This window comes from Artemia franciscana, chromosome 6, assembly GCF_032884065.1.
Source record: "Artemia franciscana chromosome 6, ASM3288406v1, whole genome shotgun sequence".
NCBI classification, from domain to species: domain Eukaryota; kingdom Metazoa; phylum Arthropoda; class Branchiopoda; order Anostraca; family Artemiidae; genus Artemia; species Artemia franciscana.
Window position 1 is genome coordinate 6,237,616 of NC_088868.1, and position 24,720 is coordinate 6,262,335.

At 34.9% G+C, this 24,720-nt stretch overlaps 1 protein-coding gene across 1 annotated transcript in view; it reads left to right on the top strand.

Moving 5' to 3' along the window:
• LOC136027961 (uncharacterized) overlaps window positions 1–24,720 on the top strand; it is a gene marked incomplete at its 3' end in the record, with an annotated part of 94,349 nt that overhangs the window by 38,500 nt on the left and 31,129 nt on the right. Inside the window, 1 exon segment of the mRNA XM_065705434.1 lies at window positions 3,192–3,319. Coding sequence (XP_065561506.1) covers window positions 3,192–3,319 — 128 coding nt within the window.

Sequence of the window (24,720 nt, forward strand, 5' to 3'; positions counted from 1 at the left end):
ATATTTTTATTATGTATACGAAGGGGTTTGTACCCTCGTTAATACCTCGCTCTTTACACTAAATCGTAAGTTTTGTCCCAATTCTTTAAGAATGACCCCTGAATCAGAAAGGCCGTAGAATAAATAGTTGAAATCACTAAAAATACTTTAGCATAAAGAGCAAGGTATTTATCTCCTCCTAAATACCTCGCTCTTTATGCTAAAGTATTTTTAGTGCCCCTCATATGCTGAATAATCTCTGTACGTTTTAAGTTTCAATGCTACTTCTTCCTTTCATTTGAAAAACCATTTTCATGTTTATTTTTCATTGTTTTCTTATAGTAATGCTAGAGAATCATGTGCCCTTTTCATTGAATTTTTCTTCCCCCATGACAGATTTCTCCAAGAAAAGATCCCCCAACATAGTCCCCTATCCTCAGCCCCACCCCCAAACAAAATAAAATCCCCCTGAAAACGTCTGCACACTTCCCAATAACCATTACTATATGTAAACACTGGTCAAAGTTTGTAACTTGCAGCCCCTCCCCCAGAGATTGTGGGGGAGTAAGTCATCCCCAAAGACATAATTATTATGGTTTTCGACTATGCTGAACAAAATGGCTATCTCAAAATTTTAATCCTCTTGACTTTGGGGAGAAAATGAGCGTGGGAGGGGGCCTAGATGCACTCCAATTTTTTTGGTCACTTAAAAAGGGCACTAGAACTTTTCATTTCCATTAGAATGAGCCCTCTTTCGACATTCTAGGACCACTTGGTCGATACGATGACCCCTGGGAAAAAAAACAAAACAAAAAAACAAATAAACACGCACCCGTGATTTGTCTTCTGGCAACAAATACAAAACTCCACATTTTTGTAGATAGGAGCTTGAAACTTCTACAGTAGGGTTTTCTGATACGCTAAATCTGATGGTGTCATTTTCGTTAAGATCCTATGACTTTTAGGGGGTGTTTCCCCTTATTTTCCTAAATAAGGTAAATTTTCTCAGGCTCGTAACTTTTGATGGGTAAAACTAAACTTGATGAAACTTATATATTTAAAATCAGCATTAAAATTCGATTCTTTTGATGTAGCTATGGATATCAAACTTCAATTCTTTAGAGTTTTGGTTACTATTGAGCCGGGTCGCTCCTTACTACAGTTCGTTACCACGAACTGTTTGATAAGATATTGTTCAAAATCTTTATCAGGTGTAAAAAGTATATTTGGCTATAGGAAGCCAAATACTTAACTTTAATACATTATTTTAATCCAGGCTGGATCTAGTACTGGTGGAGGAATCATTAAAAAAATTCACCGACAGACTTTAATCCTAGTCCAAGTTTTTAACCTAATAATGATAATTATTTGGAGACTTTATTTTGCAAGATGGTATTAGTAATATTTGTAGATAAGGGTGTATATTATTGTTTTGGGTAACATTTTGTTAGTTAGAAAGGTCTTATTATAGGAGGATTTTAGCTTGATTTTTGTATATATTTGGGCCAATTGTTTTTTTCTTTGCGGACATTATTTAAATTCTCATCATTTTGTTAAAAGCACTTTATATAATAAAAAATTTCAGTGTTTATTATTTATTTTTTGATGATTCAAATTGTAAACTAACGTTATTAATTTAGGAGGATGTTGCTTTTTTCTCGTACTATTTCTTCCAAGAGGAATTCACAGTGATTACAAAAACCCTAAACTTAAACTTTTGCCCTCTCGGTATCATAAACCTGCTTAAGACACCTCTGTTGTTCTTCAAAGTCACTTTTAATTAGTTCTGACCCTTGTTGTCATATTCAATTTACGATTTTTCCCTCTAGGTATCATAAAACTACTTAAAATACCTACTTTTTTTTTCAATTCTCTTTTCGATTCTTTCTGATCCTTGGTGTCAAATGCCTTTTAACTGCTTGCTTCTGTCAAATTCTAAAAAAGTAAGAAAGTATATATATATATATATATATATATATATATATATATATATATATATATATATATATATATATATATATATATATATATATATATATATATATATATATATATATATATATATATATGTATATATATATATATATATATATATATATATATATATATATATATATATATATATATATATATATTAATAACTAATTTTGGAAAACATTCTTCCTTTTCTCCTTCTGTCTTTTTTTTTTGTGTGTTGTTCAATGGTGATTTCTCTTTTCGTTATATATATATATATATATATATATATATATATATATATATATATATATATATATATATATATATATATATATATATATATATATATATATATATATATATATATATATATATTAAAAACTTAAAACAACTATAAATACTTATGCATACCATTTTGAAAATCACTGTTTCACCATAGTTCTCAAGTAGGTTAATTGGGAAACTTGATTTTTAATGTCAGTAGTGGGTGTTCTTTGTCGTAGCCCGTATATTTGATGATAGAGTTTCTTATAACATCCTATTTAAGGAACACGCTTGTATAATCGATCGTAACTTTATTTCCTTTACCATTAAAAAATCGACTAAAGCAAACACCATCTATGTGTTGTATGTCAATTTTGTAATAAGGCATCAAAGTGCGAACTATACCAAACAGCCTTTTTAAATTTTTGCTGACTCATATATGCTTAACTGTGCTGTAAGACGAAGCAGAAGAAAATTAACATCAAAATAAATTATCTATCCTGAAATCAATTTCTCTGAGAAGGGACAAGTATGATTCAGCTAAAAAAAAAAATACGAGCATAAATAATTGTCTTGATTTCGTTAAATTTGGCTGCATTAATATTGTGTTTTATACATGTATTTCGAGACAATGATTTTTAAAGCCCATTTTCCACTCTTTAAGTAGTTTTTTAAATAACTTCGAATTTATAAACGGAAAACTTTTACAATGGAAGAAAATTTATGGTATAATTTTTATTCCTTCTATTCAAGGAAATTTCTAGCATATTTTGAAGCATAAGAGTCATGTTTTGTCTTAAAACTCTGTTTCACTGTACTGGCACTATTTTTGGCAATTCATTTTCACAATTTGATGTATTATAACAAAAAAATAAAAGCGAGTATAATTAGATTTAGAATACCCCTAGAATTAGTTTTCATTAGAATAAAACTGTGTGTAAACTACGGACCTAAATTTTGGTCTTTGTTGTATACTCTCCCTTTTTTAGATCAGTAGTAAAGAAAGAAGGGTGCAACACTGGTCGTAAGTTTTTCAGTTGCTCAAAATCTGAAACTGAAAAATGCAAATTTTTCCAATGGGCTGATGAAATTTTGGCTGCAAACCAGTCTTTACCAGGTAAAAAATTCAAATTATATTGATAAGTGCCCTAAGTCCCGAAACAATTTTCAGAAAACATAACGTAGCTATAAAAACAAAATGAAATATATATTTGTTTTTAATTTTTCAAGTTTGAGGGGATGGGTATTCAAACACATTGCCAAAGTCGAAAATGTTATATTTTCTCTTCAATGTTTTTGAATAATTCAAAACATGACGACACATTAAAAAAGAACCAATATTGTATATTTTCAAATTTTTTGGTATGATTTTAAAAGCATGGAATAAAGAAGCGCTTCTTAATATACTCTGCCATCTATGAAAAAAATATCAGTCTTGGCCAAAATCAACATCTCGCTTGCGAATAATGACAAATAGGTCAGTACTCACTGCCCCCCCCCCACCCTCAATCAATTATTGTGGTCTAATAGCCTATGTAAATCCCTTATTTTGAATAAGCTCAATTCTCGTGTTTTTTTTATTTCCAAGACTATTTATATCAAAGACAAAATAAAAATAATAGCCTTTTCTCATTTTAAATTTACTTCATTTCATACCAGTATGTAAAGCATCCTCAGAGACCTGTCAAACATGAAAAGTCAGAAAATATTGCTATCAGTGAAGACTTCTTCTATCAGTTTGTAGCCGGTGACTGTTTTCTTTGTCACACTTAGGTAGAGGCTGCCATTTTGTTAGGCTCGTGTTCCAAAATACCAATCTTTTACTTTTTTTCATAGTGAAAAAATAGAGTATATTTTTCACTATTACACTTTCATAGTGTATTAACTGTTGCAATCACCTTGGGATTCCGTTATCGGTACCGTTCTTGAGGTACAAGTGTTACTCAATTATGGTATAACAAGATTGAATGACTCAAGAGAGGTCTATTTCGGCAGATGGATATTCTTGCGCAATAAATCATAAAATACCAAGATACCGTTACACTGGACCAGGACCATAAGATACCGTTACACTAGACCAGGACCAGTTTTCTATGCTTTTGACATGCAAAACAGGCTCTAAACGGGCTGTCTCGAGTTTGCAAGTACAACAAGTGGAAAAATTGTCCTTTGATTGTGAGAGTGACCCAAACATCTTGCGGAAGCAATTCCAAACAAACAAGGCTAATCCTAAAATGTAAAGCTCAATTATTATGGGTCAAACCGTAATAAGTACGTGCACCACATTTAATTAGTTAAACTCCATATGCAAATATAGTCGCATGGGGAACGTAAAAGCACGTCATGCTGTGGTTACCCTTTCGAAAGGGTATATTCAGCTACTATTGAATAATTTAAGAAGACCAAGTATCTGGTATTTTGTGGGATCATACCAAGACATTTGTGGCAAGGCAAAAAGCTTTTAAATAAGTATTTAGCCCTTCCTGTTCCAATTTCCATCAGACAGGGACTCACATCTCAAAACCTTCATGGTTGCCACACATCCAATATTTTTGAAAAGAATCAAAATCTGTTGTTTTGTACAAACTGATGGCCAATCAGATTTTCTTTGGATATTAGCAAAATATTTAAGAATTTTCTCCACCCCTATATTTTTTTACATGCTCAGATGAGAGACTTAAAACTTGAATTTGGGAATATGTTGATCTGCGGAAACGCAAATTGACTACTGGGAACACAAATTAAAGCTACAACCTTAGCTAATAACCCCCTGTTTGCCCTCAACGTAGATTTTTCTGCTAATTTTCACTCTATAGTCCATTTAATAACATTATTTTTCCCCTTATAATCAGGTCTAAGCCCTGTGTAGGTGGGTTCCAGGCGATACCATTCTGTGATTTGGTCCTCAGATTCATTTCTTCACCTACATATAATTTTTTTTCAAATTCCAGCTCCTTAAAAAAGGAAATAGCATGTAAACAGTGTAGGCTAATCAGTGATTTGGTTAAAACCGTTTTATATTATTTTTGGAATTATCATGTTTTCTTAACTTAGAGAAACTGTATAATAAAGGAGTATTAGTAAATATATAACCACCACTGTTATGACTACTATGATGATTTCAAGGTGGCACTAATCAAGATATCTCCATCATCTACGACCCCTATTTTGAAACTCAATTTAATTCATGATAAAATCTATAAAAATCATTTAAACACACTGTTTTTTTAACTCACCATGTAAGGATCCTTGCCTCAAAGGTTTCGGGAGAACATGACGGTCCCAAGTCCATAAATGAAGGGGGTTGGACTGTGGGCCTGAAACCCACACCCAGGACCTTGAGGGGTAACCCTCAGGGGAATTGCAACTGAAACGTCTACAACAGCATCGGATACGTCACCTCCCCAGATAACGATAACGACCCCAGCATGCCCCCAAACCTGATTTTGACTGCGAAACAAAATCTAAAGATGGAGTTTTGGAATGTGAGAACGATTAACCAGATATCCAGGACAGAGCAACTTGTTAAATAGATGAGACAATGCGTCATCGATACACTGGTTATCAGTGAAGTACGGTGGACTGGAAATGGATTACAGAAGTTCGGTGATGGATATGCCATGGCATTTAGTGTTCAACCTTCCGTCCACTGCGCTGGTGTAGGACTTCTGATTTCGTCACTTGCACACTAAGCAATGAAAAACTGGAGCCCAGCTAACGAACGTATAATGACAACTTGCTTCGTATCCAATAACACAAAATTGACCATCATTGCCGGCTACGCTCCAACTAACGAAGCTGATAAAGAAGAGAAATATGCTTTCTATAACATGCTACACTCGGCCACCAAAGATTTTCTCATGCATGATATACTCTGTGCAGTTGTTGATCTAAATTCTAAGGTTCGTGCAGGCCACCAATACTGCCCTAAGGTTCTGGGCCCACTAGGCATGGGAGAAATAAAAAAGACCGGTACACGCCTAATTGATTATGCACTAAGCGAAGATTTGATAATAGGTGGTAGTATGTTTGACAAAAAACGATTCACAAGTACACGTGGGTGTCCCCTGACGGCCGAACAAAGAATCAAATCGACCATTCCCTCATGTCAAGACGTTGGAAAAGCAGCCTATGTGACGTGAGGGGCTTTCAAGGAGCGAATGTTATTTGAGATCACATCCTGATGACAGCCGAAGCAAGAATCGAACTGAAAGCTCAGAAGCGGAAAATTAACGCCGAAACATATAAACAATTTGATATCGATAAGCTGAAAGATCCAGATATCTGCAAAAACCACTACATATCCCGACATAACATATTTGAAGCGTTAAACCTGCTCGACGAAGTCAATGACTTTGATGCTGAGAGCTCATAGACCTCAATCAAGAGTGTGTACTATCACGTAGCATAGGCCCACCTTAGCTTCAAGAAAAGAAAGAAATAATAATGGATATTGGATGACACCTGGAAATACACCAATAAACGCAAGGAGACCCGAACGCTTATCCTGAATACGTCGAGCCCTGAGCAAAAGCCCAATTACAGTTCCGTTACAATGAAGAGGTTAAAGTGGTGAAAAGAAGTGCCAGGAAAGACAAAAGAATTGCCATCAAGAGAAAAGCGGTGCTTGTAGAAGAAGCTACAAGGAAAGGAGACTAGCTACTCACTTCACTAGCTACTGAAGAGTGAACTCCTATAATCGGATTACTTTTTCAAATTAAAAGGATTAAATTTGATATTGTTTTGGACTTTTTATTGTGTAATCTGATGCAAGTATAAACTTCTACGTGCGGATTATAGCAATTATTATGACGGTCACTCAAGCAAAGTTTGATGAAGGAATGAAACGGCTTCAGGCGTCACTGGATAAATATTAGCAGAACAGAAAAGTTTTTCGGTCTCAATAGCTGCTCTTCAAGACGAAGTTAGGAAAATATCAGCAGAAAATGCTAATCTACAAGATGAAGCAAAAAAGCTTCGAAATGATCTAGAGCAAGAAAAATTGTGGAATAATGATTTGGAGACTAGGCTTTTGGAAATCGAAGCGAGAGAAAGGAGATTAAATGTGATGGTTCATGGTCTGCCTCCTGAAAAGCATAACCAATCAGTGACTAGCAACGTAATGTATCTTCTTTCTGACAAATTGCAAGTTACTGAGGACATTTCTCTTACAAAGTGTTATCGCCTTAAGAGAAATAGCCGTTCAAACATTACTAGTAGGAAAACTAGTGTTCGACCGGCCCCTGTTTTTATATCGCTAGACACGGATCGTAGCATTCAATCGATTCTCAGTGAGGTAAATAAGTTGAAGGGTAGTGGAATTGGCATTTGCAGTGATCTTCCACCAAAGCTAAATTTTCTACGGAATGAGCTATTGTCTAAGGGAAAGGAGATGCGTGATTCAGGTTCGGTTCATCTTACGCGTATTAAACAAAAAGGGAGCAAATTATCGCTAGAATGTAAAAAGTCTCCGTCTTCACAGTGGATTAAGATTGACTAGTTACGGTGATTAACAATGACATTTCATTTGGTGAGATTATTTTTATTATTTTACAATATGTAATGTTTCTCTGTTCATACGATAGCATTTTTTTCCCTCTGTAGGGAAAAAATATTCCATTTTTTGTCCCTCTATCTAGCCTATTATGTGTTTATTTTATGTCTTTTTCTTTCTTTTTTGTGTGTGTTTCTATTTATATGAAGTAATTGAGTGCAATAATTTTTCAGTGTCCGCATTTCATCTTACAATGAATTTGTTCCATTTCTCTCTCTTGTTTCTATTTATTTTCAAGCAGTTTCTTTTTCTTTCATTATTTTCGAGTTCTCACTGGCTCAGTTGTTTGTGCAACTTTAAGACTCAGACGGTATGCATTTTGCGAAAGTTTCTGCTAGTTCGGATCATAATTCTGATTTTATACATTGGATGATAATTTTATTGGGGATAGACTGAGAATTCTTGAGTCTAACCCTTTTGATTTTTGCATATTCCAGAGCCATGATAAATTTTCAGGAAATAAGATAAATGACGGTGGGCTAATTAACTTTCCAAATTGTAAATATAAATTACCTTCCGAAGTTTCTGATCTTACCAGTACCGGTGTTGTGAGAACAGGATTTTTAAATTGTATGGGTGTTTTTAGTTCACGGGATGATCTTATCGATGTAGTTCATAAGCTATCTTGTCATGTCGTTGGATTCTGGGAGACTTTTCTTACAGACCTGACTCCTCAGGTTGTTTTTCCTGGATATCAATTTATTTTTAAAAACTGATTGACTAGGCGCCAAGGTGGTTTAGCAGTACTAGTTAAAGAAAGTATCTCTTTTCGACGCATTGCAAATCTGGAAGGTTCTCATGAGAAAATGCTTTTTGAAGTAAATGGTGACCAAAATAAGTCTTAGAAAAAAAGACGTTTTTTTTTGCGCAGTATATCGACCGCCTTCTTCTCCAGTCAAATCTTTCCTCTCTAAACTCCGTGATTTTTCATCAACCCCATTTTCAAAATAAAGATGTAATCCTTTCGGGAGATTTCAATATTGACCTTCTATAAGCTTCAAATGAATCTTCTGTTGAGTTATTGTCTTCTTGCTTTTCTGCGTATCTGCTTCCTACTTGCCTGATACCTACAATAATTTCACCTAGTTCTGCTTCTCTCATTGATAATATTTTTACATCTTTATCAATTCACGAAAATTTGCTGTTTTAAGTGATTTATCGCGTTATTTCCTGCTGGTTTCAGATTTAGCTTTTACTTATAAAATACTACAGGTAAGTAAGGAACGTCAAGGACGGTTAATAAATAAAATAACATTAAAGCACCTGAATGAAAGCCATGGACTATTGGATTGGCAGGAGGTAATATCCACGGAGGATACAGATATGGCACCTGATAATTTTCTAAGAAATTTCAATTGCTGCCTTGATTCTAGTTGCCCATTTGTTACGATTAAAATTTGCAGAGAAAAATTTCCTATAAGGCCATGGATAACGTCTATAATTTTTATATCAGTTAAGAAAAAAAATCAGTTATTTAAAAAGTCGTTCAAGAATCCAACTAATTATAATATTAAAAATTTTAGAATTTTCAAAAATAAATTAACCACAATGATACTTTTGTCGAAACAATTGTATTATAAAAAGTCTTTCGAAGAAGCTCAAAATTCTCCTCGTAAAATGTGGTCTTTAATTAATTATTTTATAAGAAAAGAAAGTAAGTCTAATTTTCCTGAAATTATTAGTTTAGAAGATGGTTCGACTACTAATAAATCGGAGAAAGTGGCTGATATTTTGAATACTTATTTTGCTAAAATAGGAGAGAAAACTGTTTCATCAGTAATGAACCAGTTTGATTCACGTAGTAATAAACGTTTTTCTTCATACCTTCCATCTCCTCAAAGTAATTCAATTTTTCTCGGGCCTATTTCTCATTCTGAAATAACAAAAATAGTGTGTGATCTAAATCCAGGTAATTCAGCGGGAATTGACAGGTCTAGTTCTAAAATTGTTAAAGAAATACTGTCTGCAATAATATTACCATTACAGCATATAATGAATCTTTCATTTAAAACTGGAGTTTTCCAATCTGCTTTTAAAGAAGCGCGGATAGTTCCGCTTCATAAAGGTGACTCTCCTGAAAATCCATCAAATTACCGCCTTATTTCTATTTTGTCAGAATTTTCTAAAATACTTGAGAAGGCAATTTATAAGAGGTTTTATGACTTTCTTAAATCGTCTAATTTCTTCACAAATTCCCAGTTTGGTTTCTGGTCTGGACACAACACTAACATGCTATCGTTGCTCTCATCCAATATATTCATGAATGCTTAGATAGAGGGGAAATTCCAGCAACAATATATTTAGATTTTAAAAAAGCGTTCGATACAATATCCCATTGTATTCTTTTTAGTAAATTGGATAATTGTGGTGTGCGTGGACCGGCGTGGGATCTAGTTAAATCTTATCTTGATAAGAGAAAGCAACGATTATATGGAGGCAATTTCCTCTCTTCACCTATACCTCAGTCTTCGAAGGTTGGGGTACCTCAGGGCTCTGTCCTAGGTCCTCTCCTTTTTTTAATTTATATAAATGATTTTCACCGCGCTTTTACATCCCCGTGTCTCAACACACATTTTGCTGATGATACGGCAGTTTCGATTTCTGAAAAGAATGACGAGGAGTTGGAGGCAAAACTGAAGATTGCATTTTCTAATGTTCTTGATTGGTGTTCTTCAAATTTTATTGCTTTGAATGTATCAAAAACTAATTTCATAATTTACGGCAGAGAGTCGAAAATCTGCCCTCGTATTACCCGAGTTACTTCTTCAAAGTATCTATTATCAATATCTCGGGTGAAAATGATAAAGTACCTTGGATTTGTGAGTGACGAAAGCTTATCTTTTAAAACACACATTCAAAATCTACGATTAAAGATTTCAAGGTATGTTGGTTTAATGCGAAGGTTGAAGCTTTGTTTGCCCTACTTTGCTTTACGAAGTATTTATTTTGCTCTGATTCAGACTATTATTAATTATTGTTCTCTAGTATACTTATCTACATTTAAAAGCCATATTAAACTAATACAGATTTTACAAAATAAAGCCCTAAGAATCCTTAAGCTTATTATTCCATCACCTATTGAACTTCCAAATAAGTCTTCTGCTGCATCATTATATACTTATCTAGATATACATCCAGTCTCTAAGAAATTTGCTTTTTGAGCAATTCTTTTCAAAATCAATTATGACATTAAGAAATTACCGCCATATTAACTCCATCAAAGTTTGTTCTCCCAATCACAAGATTTACATAATTATAACATTCGACAAAAAAAAGGATATCTACATTGACAAGTATAATACTTAGAGATCTAAATTCCCTCCGATTGTGTCAATAGCTCGGTGCTGGGATGCTCACAAGGCTCTTATTGATAAATTTTCCTCTATCCACTTAATAAAAAGGAAACTTAAATTTCATTTAGTTCAGGATTATTTTTAATTAAGTATATTTTTAGTAAGGCAAAGTTTTGTATGGTTCGTTGCTCTGGGTGATTATGGGCCTCTCAGCTATCTTCAGGTATTAATTTATATTTAATAATATTGACATTTTTCATTTCTTCAATAGTATTGAATGATCCTGGGCTGGCTGCTACTTTCATATTATTGTTGTGTTATTGTATCTTTGCCGTCATGTTTATCTTTGTATTGTAGTGCGTTATTATTTTACCTTTGTCTAGGCCTAGTTTTTCGAGCTTGTCTCTCCATGGGCCTATGTCATATATATATATATATATATATATATATATATATATATATATATATATATATATATATATATATATATATATATATATATATATATATATATATATATACATTTATGTGCGATTAATAAATAAATGAACTTGAACTTGAACTTGAAAATGGTTTATTAACTAACAAACAAGGTAGTTGGAAAAAAATTGTACATCCCTTGTAAAAGATAGAAGTCGAAATATTATTTCGGATCCACATAAAGCTGACGAGAGATGGGGTTCAAATTTCTAAAAACTCTTTAATAGGCCCAGACCTGATGATCAAGAAACAGTACCGGATACGCCATTTTTACAAATTAACGTAACTGCTGACCCTTCCCCCCCCCCACAAAGCATGGAAGAAGTGACGACAGCTTTGAAAAAGCTAAAAAATGGACTTGCATCTGGAGTCGAAGGGATTGCGGCAGATATGCTTAAAGCGTCCCTTCGAGCCTGCATATTTGTAAGAACTGCTCTTCTAGTGCCCATCTGGAAAACCGAAAAGTCCCAAAAGATTGGACCAGAGGTATACTGGTCAAACTCTTCAATAAAGGTGATGCAAAAATTTGTGACAATTAGAGGGGCATTAACTTGACGTCTGTGTCTAGTAAAATACGAGCCTCAGTTATACTAGAACGACTAAGAGCAGCCCTAGACGCATATAGGTTATATCCTATGGTTATATATAGGATATATAATATATATTGGATTATATATCCTATAGGTTATATATCATTTATATCACATGGGCTGCTTAGAGCAGCCCAGATCCGACGGATCTCTAATCTGGACTGATCTGGACGTTATTCTTCTTGAAGAAGCAAAACTGCGACTGCAGTTGCTACTCGACGTCCTAGACGAAAAGGCCGAGAAAATGGGACTTGATAAATTTGTAACGATAAAAAATTTGAACAGGCCAAGGAATTGAAGTATCTTGGGAGCCGGATTGAATATAATGGTGAAATAGCCACCAAAATCAAGAAGAAAATTGGACAGGCAGCATCGACTTTTAGGGAGTTGAAACCAGTCTGGCGCAGTAGTAAATACTCTATGCGCTCAAAGCTTCACCTCCTGAATAACAATGTAATGTCCATCCTCCTCTATGCTGGTAAATGCTAGAAACTAAAAACCCAACTGGAGAAACGTGTCCTAGCCTTCAAAAACATGTTCCTTAGGACAATCCTGAACATATCGTGGCAGGAAAAGGTCACCAGTATAGAAGTTAGCCGACAAACCGGTCAATCATTAGTTATTGTTCTTCCAAAACGTAGGAGATCGACATACCTTGGCCACGCCATCCGTATGCCAGAGGACTGTCTCACAATTACAATATATGAGTGGCGCCTCAAGGGGAGGCGAAAAAGAGGTCGACTAAGACTCACGTTATCTAAGACTCACTTTACGACGACAGTACAGCTGAGACCTGATAATATGGAGATGTCTCTTCAACCACAGTGGGAGGACGTCAAGACTGTAGCTCAGCTCTGAAATGTCTGGCGAGGTTTCATAGATGTGTGCCACCTCTGGCTCTAGAGAATCTAAGGTAAGGTAGGGTTTTACAACTTTCATACCTATTTACTATTATCGGTTACACTTCCTTTAAACTACAGTCACTTATCTTCATTAACTCTCAAAAATAAGAAAATAAGTTCTGTTTTCATTTTATGTTGTACAGACACACTGGACTTCAAAAGGTTGATTTTTGTAATTAATCATTAAAAACTAATTATTTTATAACCCAGCAACTGGACAATAATTTGAAAATAAGAACAATTAGGCCATATTTTTGTTAAATCGTACCTCTTTGTATTGTTTTATTATAGGCATTGTTATTTGTTGGCTTGAGCCCCATTTTAGTGGCAAAATTGCTACCTAGATGGAACCAATTCAAAACAATTGTACCATATACAAGTTATGCTTATGAAACTGAAGCAAAGTCATATTCATATCATGAAGGTTGGTGCTGATAGTACAGGCATTTGGCATGTTATAGGCATGAGTTTTTTTTTACAATTGCTGTCATTTTTCTAGCAGTAGTATACGTCCAAAAATTTTGGCTATCAAATTAGACTATCATTGGAAAGTAGCCAACAAAAAAGAAGGTGTTGAAGATTTTGAAAATATTTCTCAATGTATTAATTTGACCACAATTTTATAGTTAAATAATTATATTATTTGAGAATTAAAATGTAAAATTAACGATGGTAAACTGGAATCTAATTAGTGCGATGAAACAAAGTCAGCAATAAATTTTTTTAGTATTCACTAAATTATTAGAGCGATGAGTAATACTATAGCGTTAACAGAAGAGTTTCAGGTATGCGGCCTGGTAGAGTGAAAACAGATGTAAGTTGTTAATCACGTCAAAGCTTTAGTGTGGATGCATCTGATTCACATAGCTGAATATAGTTGGGCCATGAAACCATCCGACAAGGATAGGAGATAGGGGGGATATTGAGGGGTATGAAGGGGACATCTACAAATTACAGTGATTGCAGGTGTCACATCTGAACTTGTTAGATAAAAATATTTATTCCAATAATTACTGTCACAGACCCCGAAGGTCCAAATTCTTATTTCGTTGTCATTAAATAAAAACAAGAGCAACAAAATCATAAGAAACAGACACAAAAACTAAAAACTGGAAAACAATTATAAAAAAAAAATATCAGAATGTAAGATCTTTTGTTAGTCAATTATTAAACTAGGAAATGCAAATTTAAAATTTGAAAACTGATAAAATTCATTCGAAAAATAATTAATAAAACTTTTTGAAAGGATGTTTTAAAAAAGAGATATAAAAGGAGGAAATTCCAAGTCTTAGGTATTCATTCTGAATAATTTGTGGCTGTTACTACCCTCTTTAACAATTTGAACTTTTTGGTATGTGGCGGAATACTGAAGATCGTACCAATGAAAAAAATTTGCATTTTTGACAAGAATCTCAATGATAAATATCTAATCTATTTCCAGGAGAAAATTTAAAATGTTCTTGTGATAAATCCTTGATTAATCAAGCCATAAAATTACGAACTAGAAAAAAATATTTTTTTCAAATATAGTAAACTGGATCAAGCTAATTAATTGAGACATCACTAAAGATGGTATTTCATTGATATTGTCGACCCTAGCAAGAATAAGCGAAAAGAAATGTTTACTAATTAAGAAAACAATTGGTAGCCGAGGCTAAAAAGTTGTGTTACAGGAATTTTGACCAGGTCAGAATCAACCTGCCTGAACTTTTTAAATTTACTGCCTTTATTTCAAGAGGTTGCTTTCAAATTTTGTCTCTATCCTTCCGGTAGTATCTTATCATTTACCAACATAAGATTACCCCTCCTTGTCTTCCCTCCGTTTTTCTGTCTGAGATCAACAAAATAAAAAAGAAATAGGAAACCCTAGGAAAAACAACTATTTGCCCTTTGAATCAAATTTCCTTTAATTACTCCTTTCAGTTGCTTCCTCTCAAAGCTCTTGTCTATCTTAATTACGAAGCATGGGTAATTTCCAAAATTGTGAAAACCGGCTTTCATAACGTTTTCATATATGAACTCGGAAGCAAGGTTTTTATAGGCTTTCGTTCTTTTTTTTTTCACCACTATATTCTTGAAAATTTTAAAAGATTCTTTGTAAATTGACTAAAAAAATCATTCCAGATGCTGGAAAGGGGTTCTTGGGAGCCTCAATTCGGAAAACTCAAATCAAATTCTACCTCCCAATAGCTTGTTCAAACTGATATAAAGGTTCAAATTAACAAAATTCATTAAAGCAATACTTAATAAATGTAAAACATTTTGATGGGAATCTTAAACAAAGGGGGAAAATAAATCAGGTGGGAAAACACGAAACTTAGGTGCACCAGTATCAAATAATAAGAGAGGAAAGTTAGTGGGCTAATTTGTTTGTTTTTTCTGTAATGAAGGGTACTATATTCAGAGATAAACCATCAAGCAGAGGAAAAGATAGGAACGGGTGCAGAAACAACTCAAGGAGAGACGAATTTGGGTGGGGAGTCTCTTTTGAGGAAAATGTTTCCCGTCCAATAGTTTTGTTGTTGCATTTTTCGCAAAACAGAGGCGCAACAAAAACACCCAGTACTCAAATGCTTTCAGCTCAGCTTTTATATTAAAAGAGGAGAGTATGAAGCCTTATCTTGTTAGACAGAGATCAGCGTCATTCAGAGGGCGAATTTTGAACTGAATTGAATTGAATTTATTTATTACTCGTTATAATGCACATGAAAAACAGAATATAATGTGAATAAAAGAAAAGAGGAAAATGACCTGAAAAACTACACAAAAAAATTTGCAACACTTCACCTTACTGAAAAACAATTAAAACATACAAAAGCAAAACGTTCATTGAATCAAAATAGCGCTCTGTGGGTGCCGACCAATTCTACCATTATAAGCTTCTTTGCTTTTTCTGATAGAAGCATTCGGGTCTATGATGCCGTATCTTTTAATGACCCAGGAGTTACTTGACCATAGTGGAAGGGCAAGCAGGTATTTGGCATACCGGAAATAGATTCACTAAAGCTCCTTTGTCTCAGTTATAGTAAACGTACGCCAAAAAGGTGCAAGGTATAGGATATTCGGGTGTACAGAAGCATTATAAAGTTTCGCTAGCAGTTTGCGGTTGAGTCGAAGTTTGTTTGCTACAAAGCTTCCGTATGCCGTTGCTGTTCGACGTTGGAAATGAAGGATCAAGAGCCTTCTAGTTGCTTTAAGTGTGTCACCTATAGGAAGCCCTAAATATTTCATTTGTGATTTTGGGGAAACTGGCACGCCGTCGAGATTCATAGTAAATCCTGCTCGAGTTTCAACCGCGTTGAAACTCGAGTTGAACAGAACCACGTCTGATATTTCTCTATTGAATGTAAGGTTAATCTTAGCATATTCTTTACTTAAAATAGCAAAATTTCTTTCGAACAATTGTACTGTTTGACTGGGGTTAAAAATATCTGCATAAGCGATAAGTGACACATCAATCCCTTTTAAAATACACGAAGGAGCTGCGCTGGATTGGGCATTCAGGATACAGTTATTAAAGGCAACTTGGGAGGTAAGGGCACCCTGTCTGACGCCTCGATGGACTGGAATAACGAAACGTGTTATGGTCTCATCAGGTAGTCTGATTACAACAGCAAGATGGTTATACATATCATACAAAGCACGAATGGCAGACGTGTGAACTCCCCGTTTATATAGCTCAAGGAGAATTTGTGCGTGAATCAGGCACAGTGAATCATTGTCGAAAGCATGGCTTACATCATGACTCCCTAGGACGAGTGAATCACCAGACTTATCAGCATCTATAAGTATTGGCGATAGCGCAGTAAGCGCATGGGCACACCCTAGGCCTTTTTGGAAGCAAAAATGATATGGCGACATGTAACATTTAACTGTAAGTTCTGGCATTACGACTGTTTCAAAAATCTTGCAGGAAGTAGTAGCAACTGTAATAGGTTAATATGAAGAATACTGATTCAGCGATTTATTTTTTTTGGAACAGGAGTAAGAAGAACAGAAGAAAACGAGGTTGGAACTATTCCAGTAGTAAACACGATTTGGAACATGAGATCAAGTTGACGAAGTAGTAGGGGACTCCCAAGAAGACTGTGTTTAGCAAAAATATTATCTGCACCCCTCAAAAAAGGTTTCTTAATTTTTTGCGCAGAATTCATAGTATCAGACAGTGAAACAAAAAACGTGGGTACAGTCGTTTTTGACAGTATCCGATTGATATCACATTTAAGAGGATATTCTACTTTGGAATTAGGTTCTGAAACCTCTTTTAAAAAATGCTGTTGCCACGCCTCGGCAAAGATAGGAGCTGACGGAGAGTTTCTTTCACTCTGGTTGCCGGTTTTTCTTTTCCACAGAAGTGTCGGATTACTCATTATCTTTTGTGAAAAATCAGAACGAATAGCGGCTCTATGTTTTTGCAGTTCTTTGGAAAAATGGCGCTTTGTGAAAATCTGTGTTTGGTTCATTATGCCGTTCTTGGATCTCCTGAATTCTATCCACATTCCTAGCCAAAATTTGGCCATCTGGCAGGCTTCAACAAGGGATGGGTTCCTGGACCAGCCCTTAACTTGTGACCCAGATGGACTCTGGATCGAGAGACAAAGTGCGATTCCGCTTGTAGTAGCGTATGCGAAGATTTTTTTTTATTTTGTGATGAATTCAATTACTTTCAATGCTATTGGATTAATGATTCTGCTATTTGATTACCTACGATTATTTTGATAAAATTTAGCGACCAGTTTTGATAGGAAAGAATTATTATTCAATTAAGTATTGGTTTTTCAATTAATGTGTTGTGGTTAAAGAAAGTTAAATGCTTTTTGATGGTCGCTGGAAATTGAGTTTGACCAGGCTTTAAGCTCTTTGAAATTTTTTTAATGGATTGATAAGAAAATAAGCTCTTGGGAGGTAGAATTTGATTTGAGTTTCCCAAATTGAGGCTCCCATGAACCATTTTTCAGCATTTGGAATGAATTTTTTAGTCAATGTACAAAGAATCTTTTAAAATTTTCAAGAATATAGGGGTGAAAGAAAAAGTCTTGCCTCCCGAATTCGTATATGAAAAGGTTATGAAAATTTTCTTCTTAACATCCCATGCCAGGCGCTTGTCCTGCCTTTAACATGCCAAGCCCCTGGACTATCCGTATCTCCTTCATAATTTGAAACTGACTTTGTCTGGGTTTCCTAAGCGTAACTCGTAGATGGTACGACTGTTTTCTATTTATTTCATCTAGGTAGCAATTTTCGCCATTAAATTCAGGATTAAGCCAACGAAAAACCATGCCTATAATAAAACTATACAAAGACTTACGATTTAACAAAAATGTGGCCTGATTATTCTTACTTTCAAATTATTGGTCAATTAATGGGTTATAAAATACTTTTTTTAATGATTAATTACAAAAACTAATATTTTGCAGTCCACTGTGTCTGTAAAATATGAAATAAAAACAAGACTTTATTCTCTTATTTTTGAGAGTTATTGAAGATAAGTGACGGTAGTTTAAAGGAAGTCTGACCGATTATAATCAAAAGATATGAGTTGTCATACAAAACATATCAAAATTTCATATCAAATTTCAAAACATATCAAAAGATATGTTTTTACAAATTATCAAAAGATAAGTTGTAAAAACACTGTTTTTAAATGATTTTTATTTATTTTTCCTGAGTTGAATTGACTGTCAAAACATGGGTCTCAGATGACAGAGATATCTTGATTAGTGCCCCCTTGAAATCACCATAGTAGTCGTAGCAGTGGTGGTTATGTATTTACTATCACTCCTTTATTTTACAGTTGAGTTGTGAGATGTTTCAAACAGGCTAAATTGGCTACTTGTGTCTATTTTTGCAGTATTAGCAGTTTCTAATAAGTTTTCTTCTTCATTTAAATTCCCAAAGGTGTTCTTTATATGGTGTTGGCTTGTGAGATGTTTCAAATAGGCTAAATTGGCTACTTGTGTCTATTTTTGCAGTATTAGCAGTTTCTAATAAGTTTTCTTCTTCATTTAAATTCTCAAAGGTGTTCTGTATATGGTGTTGGCTTGTGAGATGTTTCAAATAGGCTAAATTGGCTACTTAAGTCTGCTTTTGCAGTATTAGCAGAGTTTTAATAAGTTTTCTTCCTCATTTGAATTCTCAAAGGTGTTCTCTATAGGGTGTTGGCTTGTGAGATGTCTTAAACAGGCTTTATTGGCTACTTAGGTCTACTTTTGCAGTATTAGCAGAGTTACTAATAATTCTTCTTATTCATTTAAATTCTCAAGGTGTTTCTATAGGGTTCTGGCTTGTGAGATGTTTCAAACTGGCGAAATTGGCTGCTTAAGTCTACTTTTGCAGTACCAGCAGAGTTTCTAATAATTTTTCTTATTCATTAAAATTCTTAAAAGCGTTTTCTATAGGATGTTGGCTTGTGAGACGTTTCAAACAGGCTAAATTGGCTACTTAGGTCTACTTTTGCAGTACTAGCAGGGTTTCTAACAAGTTTCCTTCTTAATTTAAATTCTTAAAGGTATTTTCTATAAGGTGTAGCTTGTGAGGTGTTGCAATCAGGCCAAATGGGTTATTTATTTGTTAATTATCAGTTAACATGCTAGGTTGTGGAAGAGGACAATAGAGCTTTTTTGTGTTTTCTTTATTTTATGGTATAAATTAAAAGGAAAGTTGTACTTTATCACAATATTAATTAGCTGCAATAGTTAATTAATTATTAGTTTGCATGCTAGGTTTTAGCAGAGGACAACAGAGCTTGTATGTGTTATTTTTGTCCTTTACTTTATAGTCTAAATTAAAGTAAAGTTGCAATTTACTGCAACTATTTATTAGTTGCATTAGTTAGTTAATTATTAGATAATCATGCTAGGTTTTGGTAGAGGACAACAGATAGGGGAATACCCTACAGATAGGTAGAGTAGCTCCATAGGAGGCTTAGACCAAGTAGGACCTTGTCCCAGTGGGGTCCACAATAGAAACTGGGAAACCCTCCCCCGGGGGTCATAATTACAGGTGGAGAAGGAAGAAGGCCCCTCAAATGTACACTCAACATGGCCCACTGCCGTGTTCATACGTCAGATGAGTTAAAAACCTTCTCCCAGCAATGGGTTAAATTGCAGGGTGAAGCAAAACACCATCTTGGGAGGATCCTCTTTAGGAGGACAACTGCGGCAGGGCGTAAGATCCTGATTTATGGACAACGGCCTCTTTAAAGGGCTGCCTCAACCCTTTCGGGGTACCTGCAAGATTAGGAAACTTGCGGTCAATTTTTCCCACCTGAGGAGTGGCACCCCTTGAGGAAATTATAGCCTAGTAAACAACACAGCACTCGTACGGGATTCTGATTATTGGATATTTTCTGGGCTTGGTTTGTTTTGATGGGCGTTTTCGGGCTGAAAAACCTCTTCTTAGCTAATTTATCTACTATGGGCTGCCTCCCCGTAGTAGCATAATATTTGTAGGCATGAATATATAATGAGTCGGAGGTAATAGGCTTGGGACTATCTGTGCAGGATTTTGACTCATCGCCAAGTGCTGAAAACCATGCTGTGACCAAGATGGACCCAGGATTGCACAAAGCCTCCAACTTACTGGAGGTCCCACGCACTTCTTGCTGTCCGGTTCTAAGCCGGCTTAAGCGCTTCGGTGTAGACTTGAGAAAATATGTTGGTCCCCAACCTGCACCGGTATCCGGGATCACTGCTTTTCTTGAGGCCAAAATAATTTCAAAGATTTAAAGAACATGAAAATTGGAACTTGGAATGTTACGATGTTAAAAAATGAATATCGCATCGACATTTTGACTGACGAATTCAGACGGTTTGAACTGGATTTATTAGGAGTTTCAGAAACTCATATTTCAGGGATAGGAAGCATGAAATTAGGTGACATAGAATTTATTTACTCGGGCAGGAAGGATGGGGTACATAGACAGGGAGTAGGGCTCATGGTGAATAAGGAAGCTGCTAAGTCTTGTTTAAGCTGGGAAGGTATTAATAATAGAATACTAATTGCTCATTTTATGACTAAGAAGTTTAGGGTATCAGTTATAGTAGTATATGCCCCCATTGAACCAACTGATGGAGATACTAGTGACTCAGATGAATTTTACTTACAGTTACAGGAGCAAATAGACAGGGTACCAGATAGAAATATGGTGTTTTTGCTAGAAGATTTTAATGCCCAGGCTGGTAGAAATAGGGATAGATGGTATCCTAGCATAGGTAAATTTGGTGTTGGAAAAGAAAACAGTTATTGCTATAGGCTTTTGCAATTTTGTAGGTATAGCAATCTAGTTATAACCAATACGGTGTTTGGTCACAAAATGACCCATAAGTTGACATGGTATTCACCTGATGGTAAGACAGCAAACCTTATTGATTGTGTTATTGTAAACAGAAGACTAGCAGGATCAATACAAGATACTAGCGTGTATAGGAGTACCTTTATTGATGTTAAAAGTAAAGATCACCATCTAGTAGTGTCTAAGGTTAATTTAAAGCTGAAATTTCAGAAGGGTAACTCCCTCCCGGAAAGTTATGATGTTGGTAGAGTTCAAGATGAAAATTTGAGAAAAAAATTCCAGGAACAGTTGAGTACTAAACTTCAGACTTAAAAATTTGTCAATGTGGAAGATGGATGGAATAATTTCAGAAAAACAATTTGTGAAGTTGCTGATGGTGTCCTAGGGAAGAGTGCTAAGACTGCAACTAGGAATATTAGTGAAAAAGCCTTAGGTTTAATAGAGAGTAGAAGTGGTTTGTATAAGAATTATCTGAGTGATAGGTCGTATGAAAACAAAAGAAATGTAAAGAAAGTGGAGAAAGCATTAAAATATGAACTAAGGAGATATGAAGTGGAGGCGATGGATAAAATTGCTGAGGATCTGGAAGATGAGGACAGCATAATAGTAAAATATTATACTGACATGTTAATAAATTGAAAGGGAGTAGCCAATCCGGACTAGTCCCAGTTAAAGATAGAAATGGGGCCACAATTAGTGATAAGAAAAAAGTTAAAGAAAGATGGGTGGAACATTTTGAGAATGTGCTAAACCGAGATACAGTTGCACGAAAAGACATAGATGAAAATGAAAAAGTTTGTGATACCTTGGATGTGAAGGAAGATTTGTTTAGTGAGGAAGAATTAGCGACAGTACTAAAAGGATTAAAAAGTAATAAGGCTCCAGGTGCTGATGGTGTAATTAATGGGTTTCTTAAATATGGTGGCTCTGAGGTTAGGAATAAGCTACTGAAGATTATGAACATGATTTTTGAAAAAGGGCAAGTACCCAATGATTTTAGGAAAACCTTAATTAAACCACTGTATAAGAAAGGTGACAAGAGTGAGTGTCGTAATTATCGAGGCATTAGTCTGGTCTCTGTAGGTAGTAAATTACTGAGTAATATGATACTTTTTAGACTGAGACATGCTGTAGACAAAGTTTTAATGGAAGAACAAAGCGGTTTTAGAAAAGGTAGAGGATGTGTCGACCATGTTTTCACTCTTAGGTTAATAATTGAGAAGTCCCTTCGTTGTCAAACACCTTTGGTCCTCAGTTTTATCGATTATGAGCAAGCTTTCGATTCTGTTGATAGAACAGCGTTAACAAAGGTCTTGTCGTTATATGGTATACCTGAAAAGTACATTAAAGTGATTTGCGCTATGTACGAGAATAATACTGCTGCCGTTAAGGTAGGAAATGAGGTTAGCAACTGGTTTTGTATTAAATCAGGAGTTAAGCAGGGTTGTGTTCTATCCCCCTTTATATGGATCATTTTGATGGACTTCGTCTTAAGGAGCACAGGAAAGGCAATTGGAGACCATGGAATCAAACGGGGAGGAAGAACGCTGCTGGACTTAGATTATGCTGATGATGTAAGCATATTATATGAAAGTGTGAGCAAAATAAATGAATTTTTAGAGGTTTTACGAGTTCAGCGTGCTAAAATAGGCTTGAAAATTAATGTTAAGAAGACTAAGTCACTAAGGCTAAGAATAAGTGAAGATGAACAGGTGACATTAGGTAACGAAAAGATTGATCAGGTTGGGAGCTTCAGTTACCTTGGTAGTATTATTAGTAAAGATGGTGGGAGCAGTGAAGGTGTTAAAAGTAGAATAGCTAAGGCTCAGGGTGTTTTTTCACAGTTAAAAAAAAGTTTGGAAGAATAGAAAGATAGAATAGAAAGTCTACAAACCAAGATTAGAATATTGGAAGCTACAGTAATGACAGTGGTCAAATATGGCTCTGAAGCATGGGCACTCCAAAAAGCAGATGAAAATTAACTAGATGTTTTCCAGAGAAATTGCCCACGGATTGTTCTGGGTACCCGGCTGACTGACCATATTTCGAACAGTAGGTTGTACGAAAAGTGTAGTTCAATCCCACTTTCTGGGGCTATAATGAAATAAAGGTTGAGATGGCTAGGCTACGTTCTACGGATGAAGGATGCCAGATTACCGAAGATTGTCTTTTTTGGCCAACCGTCTGGGGCTACACGGAAAGCAGGTCGTCCTTGTTTGGGTTGGGAGGATGTCATAAATAAAGATTTAAAGGAAATGGGAGCTTCCTTGGAAGGTGTAAAGAGGGAGGCTTTAATTATATTAGGTTGGAGGAGGAGCGTGTGTAGCTGTGTTGGCCTCAGGCGGCTTGGTGCTGCAATGAGTTATTAGTAGTAGTAGTAGTAGTAGTAGTAGTAAATAAATATGATTATTCCGAAAATAATATAAAGTGGTTTTAACCAAATCACTGTCTAGCCTACAATGTTTTCATATTATTTTTTTTTTCAAGGGGTTGGGTGATTAAAAAAAGATTGAATCGTGTCTGATTGTGAATTCTTTGTCATAGAGAATTTGATTATGACGTGTTAGGTATTTTCTTCTGAAAATACTTAGAACCCACAAAATCTAGTATGACCTTAGTCAAAATTGCCATCAGACATGTGTGAAAACGGTATTCCAGTGCCACTCCGCTCTCGATGTTGAATTTTTTCATGCACTGAATCTATAAAACCAAGGGAAAATAATAAAAATATGAAATAAGTTAAAACATTGAAAATGATATCTTAAAACTCTCAAAAGGTCGGCCAATAAGTCCTAAAAATTATTGAAAATATGAAACAAATATTAAAATCTGTAAAAGAATTACTTTTAATCACCAAAACCTACTATAACCTTAATCAAAATTGGTGCAAGATGTGTGTGAAAACAATATCACAGTGCCACTCTGCTCTGCTGAATTTTGTCATGCCCTGAATCTAATAAAGACAGGGAAAATAATGAAAAATATGGAAGAAAAATAAAAATATTAAAAATAATATCTTAAAACCCTCAAAAGGTCGACCTACAAACTATAGAAAATTATAAAATATGAAACCATTCTTAAAATACTGTAAAAGAATTGCTTAGAACCCTCTGAAGCTAGTATGACCTTAGTCAAGATTGCCACTAGATGTGTGTGAAAATGGTATCACAGTTCCACTATGCTCTCGACGCTGAATTTTTTTATGCACTGAATCTATAAAAAAATAGAAAAACACTGAAAACAAATGAAAAATTAAAACATTGAAAATAATATCTTAAAACTCTCAAAAAATCGGCCCATAAGCCATAGAAAAAATTAAAAATATGAGACAAGTGTTAAAATACTATAAGAGAATTGCATAGAAACCTCTAATGCTACTATGACCTTAGTCAATATTGCCACTAGA